Source organism: Schistocerca gregaria, chromosome 5, assembly GCF_023897955.1.
Source record: "Schistocerca gregaria isolate iqSchGreg1 chromosome 5, iqSchGreg1.2, whole genome shotgun sequence".
Taxonomy (NCBI): Eukaryota; Metazoa; Arthropoda; class Insecta; order Orthoptera; family Acrididae; genus Schistocerca; species Schistocerca gregaria.
This window is the reverse complement of record NC_064924.1, coordinates 222,676,501-222,691,591: the sequence shown is the minus strand read 5'-3', so window position 1 is coordinate 222,691,591 and position 15,091 is coordinate 222,676,501. Positions and strand designations below refer to the sequence as shown.

Genomic DNA, 15,091 nt, shown 5'->3' with positions numbered 1-15,091 from the left:
CATACCGTAGGTGCAACCACAACGGAGGGATATCTGTTGAGAGGCCAGACAAACATATGGTTCCTGAAGAGGGGCAGCAGCCTTTTCAGTAGTTACAGAGGCAACAGTCTGCATGATTGATTGATCTGGCCTTGTAACATGAACATAAACGGCCTTTCTGTGCTGGTACTGTGAATGGCTGAAAGCAAGAGGAAACTACAGCCGTATTTTTTCCCAAGGGCATGCAGCTTTACTGTATGGTTAAATGATGATGGCGTCCTCTTGGGTAAAATATTCTGGAGGTAAAATAGTCCCCCATTCGTATCTCCGTACGGGGACTACTCAGGTGGATGTTATTATCAGGAGAAGGAAAACTGGTATTCTGTGGGTGAGAGCGTGGAATGTCAGAGCCCTTAATCGGGCAGGTAGGTTAGAAAATTTGAAAAAAATGGATAGTTTTACATTAGATATAGTGGGAATTGGTGAAATTCAGTGGCAGGAGGAACAAGACTTCCAGTCAGGTGAATACAGGGTTATAAATACAAAGTCAAATAGGGGTATTGCAGAAGTAGGTTTAATCATGAATAAAAAGAAATTGGAGCTTGGGTCAGCTATTACAAACAGCATAGTGAACGCATTATTGTAGCCAAGATAGACACGAAGCCCATGCCTACCACAGTAGTACAAGTTTATATGACAACTAGCTCCACAGGTGACGAAGAGATTGAAAAAAAATGTATGATGAGATTAAAGAAATTATTCAGATAGTGAAGGGGGATGAAAATTTAATAGTCATGGGGGACTGGAACTCAATAGTAGGAAAAGAGAGAGAAGGAAAAGTATTAGGTGAATATGGAGTGGGGGTAAGGATGAAAGAGGATGCCACCTGGTAGAATTTTGCACAGAACATAACTTAATCATAGCTAACACTTGGTTTACGAATCATGAAAAAAGGTTGTATACATGGAAGAGGCCTGAAGACACTGGAAAGTTTCAGATAGATTATACATGGTGTTACAAAAAGTACGGCCAAACTTTCAGGAAACATTCCTCACACACAAATAAAGAAAAGATGTTATGTGGACATGTATCCTGAAACGTTTAATTTCCATGTTAGAGCTCATTTTAGTTTTGTCAGTATGTTCTTCCACCAACGCACAATGGAGCACGTTATCATGATTTCATATGGGATACTCTACCTGTGCTGCTAGAAAATGTGCCTTTAGAAGTACGACACAACATGTGGTTCATGCACGATGGAGCTCCTGCACATTTCAGTCGAAGTGTTCGTACGCTTCTCAACAACAGATTCGGTGACCGATGGATTGGTAGAGGCGGACCAATTCCATGACCTCCATGCTCTCCTGACCACAACCTTCTTGACTTTCATTTATGGGGGCATTAGAAAGCTCTTGTCTACGCAACCCCGGTACCAAATGTAGAGACTCTTCGTGTTCGTATTGTGGACGGCTGTGATACAATACGCCATTCTCCAGGGCTGCATCAGCACTTCAGGGATTCCATGTGACGGAGGGTGGATGCATGTATCCTTGCTAAAGGAGGACATTTTGAGCATTTCCTGTAACAAAGTGTTTGAAGTCACGCTGGTGTGTTCTGTTGCTGTGTGTTTCCTTTCCATGATCAATGTGATTTGAAAAGAAGTAATAAAATGAGTTCTAACATGGAAAGTAAGCGTTTCCGGACACATGTCCACATAACATATTTCCTCTCTTTGTGTGTGAGGACTGTTTCCTGAAAGTTTGGCCGTACCTTTTTGTAGCACCCTGTATAATGGTAAGACAGAGATTTAGGTACCATATTTTAAATTGTAAGACATTTCCAGGTGCAGATGTGGACTCTGACCACAATTTATTGGTTATGAACTGTAGATTAAAACTGAAGAAACTGCAAAAAGGTAGGAATTTAAGGAGATGGGACTTGGATAAACTGAAGGAACCGGAGGTTGTAGAATGTTTCAGAGAGAGCATCAGGGAACAACTGACAGGAACTGGGGAAAGAAATACATTAGAAGAAGAATGGGTAGCTTTGAGAGATGAAACATTTAAGGCAGCAGAGGATCAAGTAGGTAAAAAGACAAGTCCTAGTAGAAATCCTTGGGTAACAGAAGAAATATTGAATTCAATTGATGAAAGGAGAAAATATAAAAATGCAGTAAATGAAGCAGGCAAAAAGGAATACAAACATCTCAAAAATGAGATCAACAGGAAATGCAAAATGGCTAAGCAGGGGTGGCTAGAGGACAAATGTAAGGACGTATTGGCATATATCACTAGGGGTAAGATAGACACTGCGTACAGGAAAATTAAAGAGACCTTTGGAGAAAAGAGAATCTCTTGTATGAATATCTAGAGCTCGGATGGGAAACCAGTTCTGAGCAAGGAAGGGCAAGCGGAAATGTGGAAGGAGTATAAAGAGGGTACTTGAGGACAATATTATGGAAATGGAAGAGGACATGTATTTGCTGAAAGACTGAGATATGTAATAGTAACACATATTTATGAAAGTGGAGGTAAGCAAGTGATCTCTAATCTTTAGTCCATCTCTTCCATGTCATCAAAAATGTTTTAGAGGGTAACTTACAGGAGAATAATGAACCAATGTTTCTGAAAATAACCTTTGAACAGTAATTTAGTTTGGCTTGCTTCTATAAAAGTTTCTACGCGGAGAAAGCAATATACAATGATACAATGAAATGAGTTCAGTTCTGGTAGAACTAAACAAGGAAAATTATCGTGCTGACATTTTCTGTGATTTGCCAAGGCCTCTGCATAGTTTATAAAATTTTGCCGCGCAGTCTGAGGCGTCTTGCCACGGTTCGTGCGCCTCCCCTATTGGAGGTTTGAGTCCTCCCTCGGGCAAGGGTGTATGTGTTGTCGTTAGTGTAAGTAAGTTCAAGTTAGATTAAGTAGTGTGTAAGCCTTGGGACTGATGACCTTAGCAGTTTGGTCCCATAGGAATTTACCACAAATTTCCAAATTTCATAAAATTTTACATATGTATAACACATTTAAGTGCAGTAGAGCTGCATTAAGGGATAAATTGTGTTCTTGCAGTGTAAGAGAGTGGAGGAGTTGTGGTGGTGGTGGTGGTGGTGGTGGTGGTGGTGGTTGTGGTTGTGGTTGTGAAGGATGAGGTAGGAGGTACATATGTGAGCAAAGGTAGGTCACCGGATTGTGTTCATGCTCTTCTCTCCTTCATAGATCTGCAAAATGAAGATTGAGCTTGTAAGTCCTCACTCTCTCTACCACCATTACATCACAAAAAGCAACTGTAGGGTGTTTCACAAAGTTATACTGATCTTCCTACAGTTTGCCATATGAATCATTAGTGACACCGTGCACATATGTGCCTGGAGGGTGTTGCTTTTCCACAAAGTGCATTAACATTATGTGGAATAGATATATGAGCTGCTAATAATACTAATGCAAAAGCAGATATAGATAGATTCTACTTACATCTCTCTGTACACTGTTCTACACTTTTAGGAAACTGATTCTTAGTTAATGTGTACAGCAGTTGTAGTGTTTTTCTGAGGAAGGTGACTTCCCCCACCGCATGATCAGAACTGAAAAGTGTGACATGTTGTGACAGATGGGCATATAACACATCTTTGCAGAGCTACAAGGATTGTTCACTGTGGTTTCAATTTCATCTATCAGAGGTTGTGAAAAAGTAAATAAATAAAATAAAATAAAATAAAAAATAGCCCCCGTATCTGCATACAGCCACTCCAATTATCACTTGCTTTTAACACGATATTAATTTAAAGCACACATCACATTTACCTGTTGCTAAAGATAAGCAGGGGAGATTTCAGCATCATGGTGTAAGGAATCCTGCTACATGATGTTATAGTAGATGGGTATTCTCTCTGTGTTGCTGGAAGAATTACATAGTTTTGGTTTTTAGTATATTAGTGTACAGCAGCAACTATTTTATGACTAATAATAAGTTGTGAAAAAGTTTATCATTGTTTTGAACATTATGTAGACAATTGTGTTTCAATGTTCATACAGAGGGCTGCATATTAGGTCTGTCACGGGATGAACGAAAAAATATATCTGATGCTATCAGCAGAAGTTTGGAAACATATAGGTTACCTACATATATGACTTCTTTGGAAGCATTTTTTAATACTCAAGAACTGAATTGCTGTAAACTTGGCACAGAAATGTCAATTTCTGTTGAGAATGAAGAAAGACTCCATAAGTTGTTCAATCAAGTAAAAAGTTTAACTTCAAGGGAAGAGCTTTTGAAAATTTTAAGGTAATTGTGCAGTGCTGTATTAGATGTACCTTATTATATGCTTACACCTTTAAAGTGTTGCAAATATTACGCATATCTTTGTTTGTAATTGATAATTCTCATGGGATGTTGATGTTTTATTTCAGATTTAAGATACTCCGTAGAGCAGCAAAGTCTTTGAACTGCTCAAAAATATTCGTTGCAGATACTGCAACAGGATTAGCCACAACTTTATTGACCAACGTGACGTTGGGGAGAGGTGTTCATTTACCCCTTGATGTTGTAAGTGCTCAATTCTACTAATTATGGATTTTGAATAAAGATAAATGAAATTCCATTCTCTCTCTCTCTCTCTCTCTCTCTCTCTCTCTGTCTGTCTGTCTGTCTCTCTCTCTCTCTCTCTCTCTCTCTCTCTCTCTCTCTCTCTCTCTCTGGAGATATCTAAGGTTGCACACAAAGAGAAAAGTTAAATGTTTAAGGTCTGGTCTGCCACAACAGAATTTTTATCTGTCAGAAACTTTCATTATACCTTACCCTCCACTGCTGAGTGAAAATATCATTGTGTGTGTTATTTCATCTGAAAGTAATGTTTATATTCACAATTATGGTGGTGTCTTTCCTTCAAATTACGCAACAGTCATGCCACTCAGAGAAATAACATTTGTGTCCTTGTAACCCCCCCCCCCCCCCCAACCTTTTTTTTAACTGTATGCTCATATTTTACACGTGTGCAATATTTTGTCTGTAGAATATCATCTGTGTAGCTTGTTACCTATTTTAGTCATTTGTGTTATAATACATGTTGTACCAGCTATGTGGATGCCAAAATCAAATGGCCATGCTTAAGCTGATAACATCAAACATGGAATAATGCACTAATGTTTCCTATGTGAAATATACTGGTCAGTACTGTGAAATTACAGCAGGTTAAGTTGTTCATGTATAAAAACTTATGGAACAACTTTTAAAATTTTCTGGTTGATCTTGTTGGAATAATACGAGTCTCTTTCTCTGTTGCTATAGTGTCAATCATTTGATTTGTATTCATCTGTTTTTTTTTATTGCCTGTATGCTATGGGCTCTTGTAGCAGCTACCTGAATGCTCCAAACTTCTCATTCCTTGTTTGTTATATTTTCACTCTTCAGAATTTCTCTTCACAAGGAAAATGGGGTAATGTTTACTGAAGGAGGGCAAATGGCCTCTTACTTTCAGCATAAATCCATAGTTTTAATGAAAACACTGCTGCGTATTCCTAGAATACTTGCACCAGATCAGCTTCCATGTATCTTACATGGGAAATTCCCCAATGCAGCCCCCTCAGATTTAGTGGTAATAGGGCCCAGTGGATTGCCTGTCAAAAACTGAACACCAATCAGGCATGAAAACAGGGAGAAGATGTACTGAACTGTAAAACAAAAAAAATAAAAGCAAAATAGAAACAGTGAATGGTCGAAGAATAAGAAGTGTAATAAATAGCAGCCCGAACGAGCAGTGGCATCATGGGTAAGTGGTCATGGTGTTGGACTCTCAAATGGGCAAGCAGTGTGCAAAACTCCCTCATGCCATGTATACCACATGACTCACATTCTATAACCAGTGTATAATATGGCAATTGCCAAGACTACAGAAAGAGAACAAACATTTCAGTGACCGAATGGACAGTTCACAATATTGTGGGAAATATATCAAACACACAACATTGTGAACTGTCTGTCTGATCATTGAAATGTTTGTTCCCTTTCTGTATGGCAGTTTCACACTTGTTACAGAATATGAGTCACCTGGTGAGAATACATTACTGTCACAAGAAAATGTTATGAATAGTGAGAGCAGGAGAGATGCCACATACACGTCTCACAGAAATGAAAACAACAAACAAATGTGTGGGAAATATGTTACAACAAAAGAATTCAAGATTCAAGACTTTCAAAATGGAGCACAACTTCAAAATGTTAAAAACATATGTTTTGACAGAACACACAGAAATTTTTGCCTTCCTTTATTGCAGCTTATGTGACAAACTATTATATTTTCATCATTTCTTTAGGAGTTATCACATTCATATTCACATACAAACACCTATATCTGGTAAGGTGGCATGTCTCACTTGCTTACCAGTTGTACAAATTAGGTGCATTTATAAGAGATTCCTATCATATGACACACATACTGTCACTCATTCCAAGTGTGAAACACCAGACGTTTTTTCTGGTGGTGGATTCGTCTGACTTGTTGCCTTGTCATCAAACGTTTGTGGTCCCCATTCAAAAGTTACTTGCTTTCAGCTGCCTGGAATCATCTGGCATTAAAGGTCCCTACCTTAAATCTTGCTGTTGCTGTTGCAGACAGACCTTACACCGAAACACAGATGCAAATTTGAAAAAAAAAAAAAAAAAAAAAAAATAGGGAGAGAAAATATTCACCCGAGGGAAGTTTGAACATGGCTCACCTACACAGCAGTCCAACACCATAACCACTTAACCAGAATGCCATTTATATTCAAGGTTGCTCTGTTTTGCATTTATTTTCCTTGCACCGTTCACTGTTTCTGTTTTCCTCTTCTTTTTTTTCATAGTCCAGTACACCTTCTTCCTATTTTCATGCCTAATCTATGTTCAGTTTTTGACAGTCTGTCCACTGGGCCGGCCCTCTTACCACTAAATCTGAGGGGGATTGCAATTGAGAGTTTTCCTTGTTAGTGGTTCTTTTTAATTCTGCTATTCTTTTTGTACACTACTGTGTATTTCTCCTATCTTTGCCGTCTTGTAACTTACCTTAGGGAATAATTTTTCCTGGGTTCAAATTCGCTATGGATGCTTTTAATTGTGTACCATCAACAACATGTTATTTCCTTACCTCTTCTTCCTCCACTTTCCATGCCATTAACTACCAGTTCCTCAGATAAAACTTACTTATAGAAATGGACAATTTAAAGACATGCTGATGGCACTTGTACTGCTGTGTTTTGTATTTTAGCAAACCTATGTATGTGCATTTTGCATGCCTTCTTGATTTTCTCCTTTAGTTCATCACAGTTTCTCCAGATTGCAACTGAACGCCACTAATGTTTATTTGTTTTGCACTTATTTTAGTATCCTTCATTCTGTTCCCTGTTTTTTTTTCACTGCAGCCATAGTCGTTCCTTGCATCATTATTGCCATTGTCTTATTATTCATTGTATGTTACTTATTTATCCCATTTATGTTTTACACCTTCTGTTTGTCTCATCTACTATTTACATTTTTACCGCTCTCTGTTGCTTTCCGTATTTACCTGAACTGATGTCTTCTCCCACCCCCACGCTTTTCTCCCAAAATTCAACTTGCCATTTGTTCAGTCTACCAATTATATTCCTGTTTTTATTTGATATTATAACTGAATAATTTTAGACTTAAATGATGTATTTTGTTTATATCTGATCTGATCTGTTTTCCATGTATCCACCATCCACGGTGTTGTCACCTACTAGATACTTATTATTATTGGGTTTGTATACTACTGCAGCAGTTACTGGAAGCACATCATGTGTGATTCCCATCTGGAGAATAGATGCTGCTTGTAATAAATGACATAAGTGATGAAGCAAATGCATGTGCATGACTTGATTAATTAGGTTAAAAATTGTAGTATTGACTGTATTTCAAATAAAATAATTTATTACATAATTGATTTACATCTCATTCTCTTGTGCAGTCTCTCCTTGCGTCTCAGTTCAGCACAAGCAATAGGACCTTTGCCTTTAAACTTGTTGTCTCTTTTGTCAATAAGAGTAATGTTTCTGGCACCTTTTGTAATTTTGTATGAGTCAGCTGATGCTGCTAAGTAGGTTGTATTTATGTGGTATTTATTGAGTTTTATGTCAGTTTTGACACATGTATTCTTTTCTTTCATTTTAAGTCAAACTTTTCTTTCATGATATTCCTTATTCTTCCTGGGACTTCCTACACTAAAGCATCTAATTTTTTTTTTTTTTTATTCTACTCGAATACAATAATTTGTAACATATTTCTTTTATTTGTGTTCACTTGCTCTTGGCACTGACATCTTTTTTAGTTTTTTTTTTGTCTTTTTTCCTAAAACTTTAGACTCTTATTTTGTAAGCTTTTTATCAGGAACAACTATCCCTCTTTCTCTTGATTTTATCAGCTCTATTATGTTTTCCTAATTAATGCTGCCAGTTTCAAATAATACATACTGTTGTTTTTTTTAATGCATATTTGTATCGACTATGGTGGGAGTCAGCACTGCACAAACAGGGAAGGAAAGAAATTGCAATGGCCAGTAAGAGGAATCCAAAATGATCTGTACATTAAACTTTCAAATGATTACAATACTTTATTTCTAAAAAGGAAATAAATAAAACTTAACTTGAACTGCTGCTTGTGCCTCTTACAAGCAATTACTATTACTGCTCGTAGAACCCAAGCTAAGTATCATCTTCCCAACACTCGTTACTGAGGCTCTCAAAAGTGTTCGACTGAACTGGGGCACAACCAGCGATGGGCAGCTGGTTAAGTCAGCATACACAGAGGGTCCTTAACATTGTCTTCCTCGAGATGTGGTGCTGCCCACTCTTTCCATTGGCTCACTTGTTAGCACCTTCTTGGTGCCATTGTGCAGTGCTGCACCGGTCCGCGTGCAGTCGATGCCTTAGGACTGCAGGCAGCCCCCCCCCCCCCCCTCCAAAATGCCACACCGTTGTCTTATAGGGAGCCATCTTACAACAATTGGGAGGGGGGGGGGGGGGTCAGGAAGCTGGGTGGAGTGAGGAGGTGAGAGTCGCAGCAGAGACTGAAGCCAAGCCCCCAGCCATGCACTGACTTCTGTCCTGTGCTCCGAGGGGAATGTTGGTTGGAAAACCCCCGGAAAGATGCCCACTGTATTCCTGAGCCAGTCTGACAAAAAACAAAAAGGGCGGTGATGGCAATGTTGACTATGGCAGGTGTCTGGATGAGTGCTGGGGAGTTGAGATGCTGCAGTGGCTAAGGTTATAGGTGCAATTCCAATGGTTCTGCAGGAGATGGGTGCAGTTCCATTCGTTCTGCAGGCAGTGCCAAAGAGACACCCAGTAGGATACGAATCTAGTAAAAGAAAATCTGTAGAAGAATCTTGTACTCAACAAGTGCAAATCTGGTTCTGATGGTGATGCAGCAACCCAGCAGGACTTTAAATTAAGTATGTACAAGCACCAAAATTTTGAAGATTCATTCCTCTCCTCCAGAGCCTGGTGCAATAAAAAACCCTGAAAAGAATAGAGTCATTAGGCACAAAGCAATACTTGCAGAGCATGTGAGGTGCCGTGCACTTTGGTGGGTGCAGCATCTGGAGCAGCGTGTGGTGGTACTGACTATGTAGAAGCTCCGCTGGTGATGGACTGTCACGGGGTTGGGAACGGTAGGTTGTAAGGAAGAGGTACAGCAACTGTTTTGTGCGTACAATTCCCTAGTGCCCTTGGTGGAGCAATCGCAATATTTTTGCAACACTTTAGAAATAAGCTCATGCCATTGTTCATAGTCATGTTGCAATAAAATCACACTGCTCTGGACAAAGAGGCTGTGCTGGGAGCAAAATATCAACACATAGAAAAATTCTGAATGTTTTTCACAAAACAAGGCCCAAGCATTATTATGGATGTAGTGCAACAAAGGTTCAAATCAGGGTCTGCTTCTGTGGCCTGTGCAATTTTCCTATAGCACAGAGGAGAAATCCGTGAAGTTCAGTGTCCTGCACATCGATCTGACAATGAGAGCAGCAGTAGCTTCGAATTCAGATCCAGGACTAACAGTAAGGCAAGAAAGGACAACAAGATTTGCATGCTTCGACATGGGCTGGTACGATATTTCTACTGATACTGTGACAGTAACAAAGCCCAACATTGCAGCCTCTGAGCCATGTGTAGCGGAACATGTTAGGATGGATGATACAAATACTGAAGTGGCTTATGGTCCATCATTAGGTAAAACTTCGCCCCAAACAGATATGGTGAAACTTTGTCACACCATAGATAATAACAATTGGCCTGTCCTGTGAACCAATTCTGTGCAAGAGCACACCTTTAATTCCTTACACTATGTGATCAAAAGTATCTGGACACTCCTCAAAACATATGTTCTTCATATTAGGTGCATTGTGCTGCCATCTACTGCCAGGTACTCGATATCAACGACTTCAGTAGTCATTAGACATCATGGAAGAGTAGAATGGGGTGCTCCGCGGAACTCACAGACTTTGAACATGATCAGGTGATTGGCTATCACTTCTGTCATAGTCTGTACATGGGAGTTCCATACTCCTAAAAATCCCTAGGTCCACTGTTTCCGATGTGATACTGAAGTGGAAATGTTAAGGAACACATACAGCACCAAAGCATACAGGCCAATCTCGTCTGTTGACTGACAGAGACTGCTGACAGTTGAAGAGGGTTGCAATATGTAATAGGCAGACATCTATCCAGACCATCACACAGGAATTCCAGACTGCATCAGGATCCACTGCAAGTAGTATGATAGTTAGGCGGGAGGTGAGAAAACTTTGATTTCATGATTGAGCGTCTGCTTATAAGCCACACATCTCACCAGTGAATGCCAAACGACTCCTCACTTGGTGTAAGGACCGTAAACATTGGGCAATTGCACAGTGGGGAAATGTATGGAGTGACGAATCACAGTACACAGTGTGGCGATCCGATGGCATGGTGTTGGTATGGCGAATGCCCAGTGAATGCCATCTCCAAATGTGTGAAGTGCCAGCACTAAAATTTGGAAACTGTGGTGTTATGATGTGGTCTTGTTTTTCATGGAGGCGGCTTGCACCCCTTGTTTTGCATGGCACTATCTCAGCAAAGGCCTACATTGACGTTTTAAGCACCTTCTTGCTTCCCACTCTTGAAGAGCAATTCGAGGATGGTGTTTGCATCTTTCAATGCAATCGAGCACCTGTTTATAATGCATGGCCTGTGGTGGAGTGTTTACACACAATAATGTCCCTGTAATGGATTGGCCTGCACAGAGGCCTAACCTGAATCCTATAGAACACCTTTGGGATGTTTTGGAACGCCGACTTCGTGCCAGGCCTCACTGACCGACATCGATACCTCTCCTCAGTGCAGCACTTTTTGAAGAATGGGCTGCCATTCCCCAAGAAACCTTTCAGCACCTGACTGAACTTATGCCTGCCAGAGTGGAAACTGTCATCAAGTCTAAGGGTGGGCAAGCACCATATTGAATTCCAGCATTACCGATGGAGGGTGCCGCAAACTTGCAAGTCATTTTCAGCCCGGTGTCCAGATACTTTTGATCACATTGTGTAGGAAGAAGCATCCACTGTCAAAGCCACAGGCTTATGCGGGATCAAAATGAACAAGGTGTCTTTCACTCAACAAAGCATTTTTAAGTTTCTGGAAAGCATACTGACAGTCTTTGGTCCAAGCAAAATGCACATTCTTCCAGTGCAAAATATGTAACGAAGTCACAAACTGACTGCAATTCCATCACATTCTGTGGAGCAGGGAGGTCCTGGATAGCCAGCAGGTGTTTTTTCAAGGGGAAGAACCCCTTTGATATTAAGAACATGGCCTAAGTTCAGACTGAAAAAAGGCACATTTGTCCAGGCGATACTTCAAACCTGCAACTTGTAGCACTTGAAAAAGCATACAGAGGTTATCAATACATTCCCTCCGGTGTATGTCCTGACACCACATCGTCCAAGTAATCTGAACAGAGTGGAACGTTTGCAGTAAGCTGTTCTAAGTAGCATTGGATTATGGCAGGTGTGAAAGCGCTGCCAAAGAGTAACAGAAAGTACATTGTCCTGAATACAAAGACCAAAAAAATGTAACCCAAAAATATTTTCAGTCTTGCGAATGCAAAATTGTACAGGTCACTGTTCTGGAGTGAGGCAGGAATGTGACAGGTAGACTACATGTATGAAGCTCTGGAATGTGCTGCCCATTATATGCAGTAAGTTCTATACAAGATTTTGTCAACTATTGTGAGCCAAACTGTTCATATGTGTCACGATTAAGCAATGTAACGGAAGTGCCAGTGTCTAACTGAAGTCGCGCAAAGCGTCTGACAGTGATGAAGTTCACAAACAGTTTTATTGATTGTCATTGCACAGCACTTGGCAAGAGTGAAGGCACATCTTGAGTTCGGTAATTACTAGTACTGGTTGCTGGTTCAGAAAAAACTACATTCACTGAGTGAGAAGGTGCTCTGCACTTGTTGTTGTTGTTGTTGTTGTTGTTGTGGTTGTGGTTTTCAGTCCTGAGACTGGTTTGATGCAGCTCTCCATGCTACTCTATCTTGTGCAAGCTTCATCATCTCCCAGTACCTAGTGCAACCTACATCCTTCTGAATCTGCTTAGTGTAGTCATGTCTTGGTCTCCCTCTACGATTTTTACCCTCCACGCTGCCCTCCTATACTAAATTGGTGATCCCTCGATGCCTCAGAACATGTCCTACCAACCGATCCCTTCTTCTGGTCAAGTTGTGCCACAAACTTCTCTTCTCCCCAATCCTATTCAATACTTCCTCATTAGTTATGTGATCTACCCATTTAATCTTCAGTATTCTTCTGTAGCACCACATTTCGTAAGCTTCTATTCTCTTCTTGTCCAAACTATTTATCGTCCATGTTTCACTTCCATACATGGCTACACTCCATACAAATACTTTCAGAAATGACTTCCTGACACTTAAATCTATACTCGATGTTAACAAATTTCTCTTTTTCAGAAACGCTTTGCTTGCCATTGCAAGTCTACATTTTATATCCTCTCTACTTCGACCATCATCAGTTATTTTGCTCCCCAAATAGCCAAACTCCTTTACTACTTTAAGTGTCTCATTTCGTAATCTAATTCCCTCAGCATCACCCGACTTAATTCAACTACATTCCATTATCCTCGTTTTGCTTTTGTTGATGTTCATTTTATATCCTCCTTTCAAGACACTATCCATTCCGATCAACTGCTCTTCCAAGTCCTTTGCTGTCTCTGACAGAATTACGATGTCATCGGCGAACCTCAAAGTTTTTATTTCTTCTCCATGGATTTTAATACCTACTCCAAATTTTTCTTTTGTTTCCTTCACTGCTTGCTCAATATACAGATTGAATAACATCGGGGAGAGACTACAACCCTGTCTCACTCCCTTCCCAACCACTGCTTCCCTTTCATGCCCATCGACTCTTATAACTGCCATCTGGTTTCTGTACAAATTGTAAACAGCCTTTCGCTCCCTGTATTTTACCCCTGCCACCTTCAGAATTTGAAGGAGAGTATTCCAGTCAACATTGTCAAAAGCTTTCTCTAAGTCTACAAATGCTAGAAACGTAGGTTTGCCTTTCCTTAATCTTTCTTCTAAGATAAGTCGTAGGGTCAGTATTGCCTCACGTGTTCCAACATTTCTACGGAAGCCAAACTGATCTTCCCCGAGGTCAGCTTCTACCAGTTTTTCCATTCGTATGTAAAGAATTCGTGTTACTATTTTGCAGCTGTGACTTATTAAATTGATAGTTTGGTAATTTTCACATCTGTCAACACCTGCTTTCTTTGGGATTGGAATTATTATATTCTTCTTGAAGTCTAAGGGTATTTCGCCTGTCTCATACATGTTGCTCACCAGATGGTAGAGTTTTGTAAGGACTGGCTCTCCTGAGGCCGTCAGTAGTTCCAATGGAATGTTGTCTACTCCGGGGGCCTTGTTTCGACTCAGGTCTTTCAGTGCTCTGTCAAACTCTACCAGTATCGTATCTCCCATTTCATCTTCATCTACATCCTCTTCCAATTCCATAATATTGTCCTCAAGTACATCGCCCTTGTATAGACCCTCTATATACTCCATCCACCTTTCTGCTTTCCCTTCTGTGCTTAGAACTTGGTTTACATCTGAGCTCTTGATATTCATGCAAGTGGTTCTCTTTTCCTGTAGGCAGTATCTATCTTACCCCTAGTGAGATAAGCCTCTACATCCTTACATTTGTCCTCTAGCCATCCCTGCTTAGCCATTTTGCACTTCCTGTCGATCTCATTTTTTAGACGTCTGTATTCCTTTTTGCATGCTTCATTTACTGCATTTTTATATTTTCTCCTTTCATCAATTAAATTCAATATTTCTTCTGTCACCCAAGGATTTCTACTAGCCCTCGTCTTTTTACCTACTTGATCCTCTGCTGCCTTCACTACTTCATCCCTCAAAGCTACCCATTCTTCTTCTACCGTATTTCTTTCCCCCATTCCTGTCAATTGCTCCCTTATGCTCTCCCTGAAACTCTGTAAAACCTCTGGTTCTTTCAGTTTATCCAGGTCCCATCTCCTTAAATTCCCACCTTTTTGCAGTTTCTTCAGTTTTAATCTACAGGTCATAACCAATAGATTGTGGTCAGAGTCCACATCTGCCCCTGGAAATGTCTTACAATTTAAAACCTGGTTCCTAAATCTCTGTCTTACCGTTACAGAATCTATCTGATACCTTTTAGTATTTCCAGGGTTCTTCCATGTATACAACCTTCTTTTATGATTCTTGAACCAAGTGTTACCTATGATTAAGTTATGCTCTGTGCAAAATTCTACCAGGCGGCTTACTCTTTCATTTCTTTGCCCCAGTCCATATTCACCTACTACGTTTCCTTCTCTCCCTTTCCCTACTACCGAATTCCAGTCACCCATGACTATTAAATTTTCATCTCCCTTCACTATCTGAATAATTTCTTTTATTTGATCATACATTTCTTTAATTTCTTCATCATCTGCAGAGCTAGTTGGCATATAAACTTGTACTACTGTAGTAGGTGTGTGCTTCGTATCTATCTTTGCCACAATAATGCGTTCACTATGCTGTTTGT

General features: G+C 40.1%; 1 protein-coding gene across 1 annotated transcript in view; it reads left to right on the top strand.

Annotated features, from left to right (window-relative positions):
* Nucleotides 1–15,091, top strand: part of LOC126271902 (cytoplasmic tRNA 2-thiolation protein 2-A) — a 73,505-nt gene that overhangs the window by 36,085 nt on the left and 22,329 nt on the right. The window contains exons 4-5 of the mRNA XM_049974288.1: nt 4,017–4,266; nt 4,392–4,527. Coding sequence (XP_049830245.1) covers nt 4,017–4,266; nt 4,392–4,527 — 386 coding nt within the window. The remainder of the gene's footprint in view (nt 1–4,016; nt 4,267–4,391; nt 4,528–15,091) is intronic.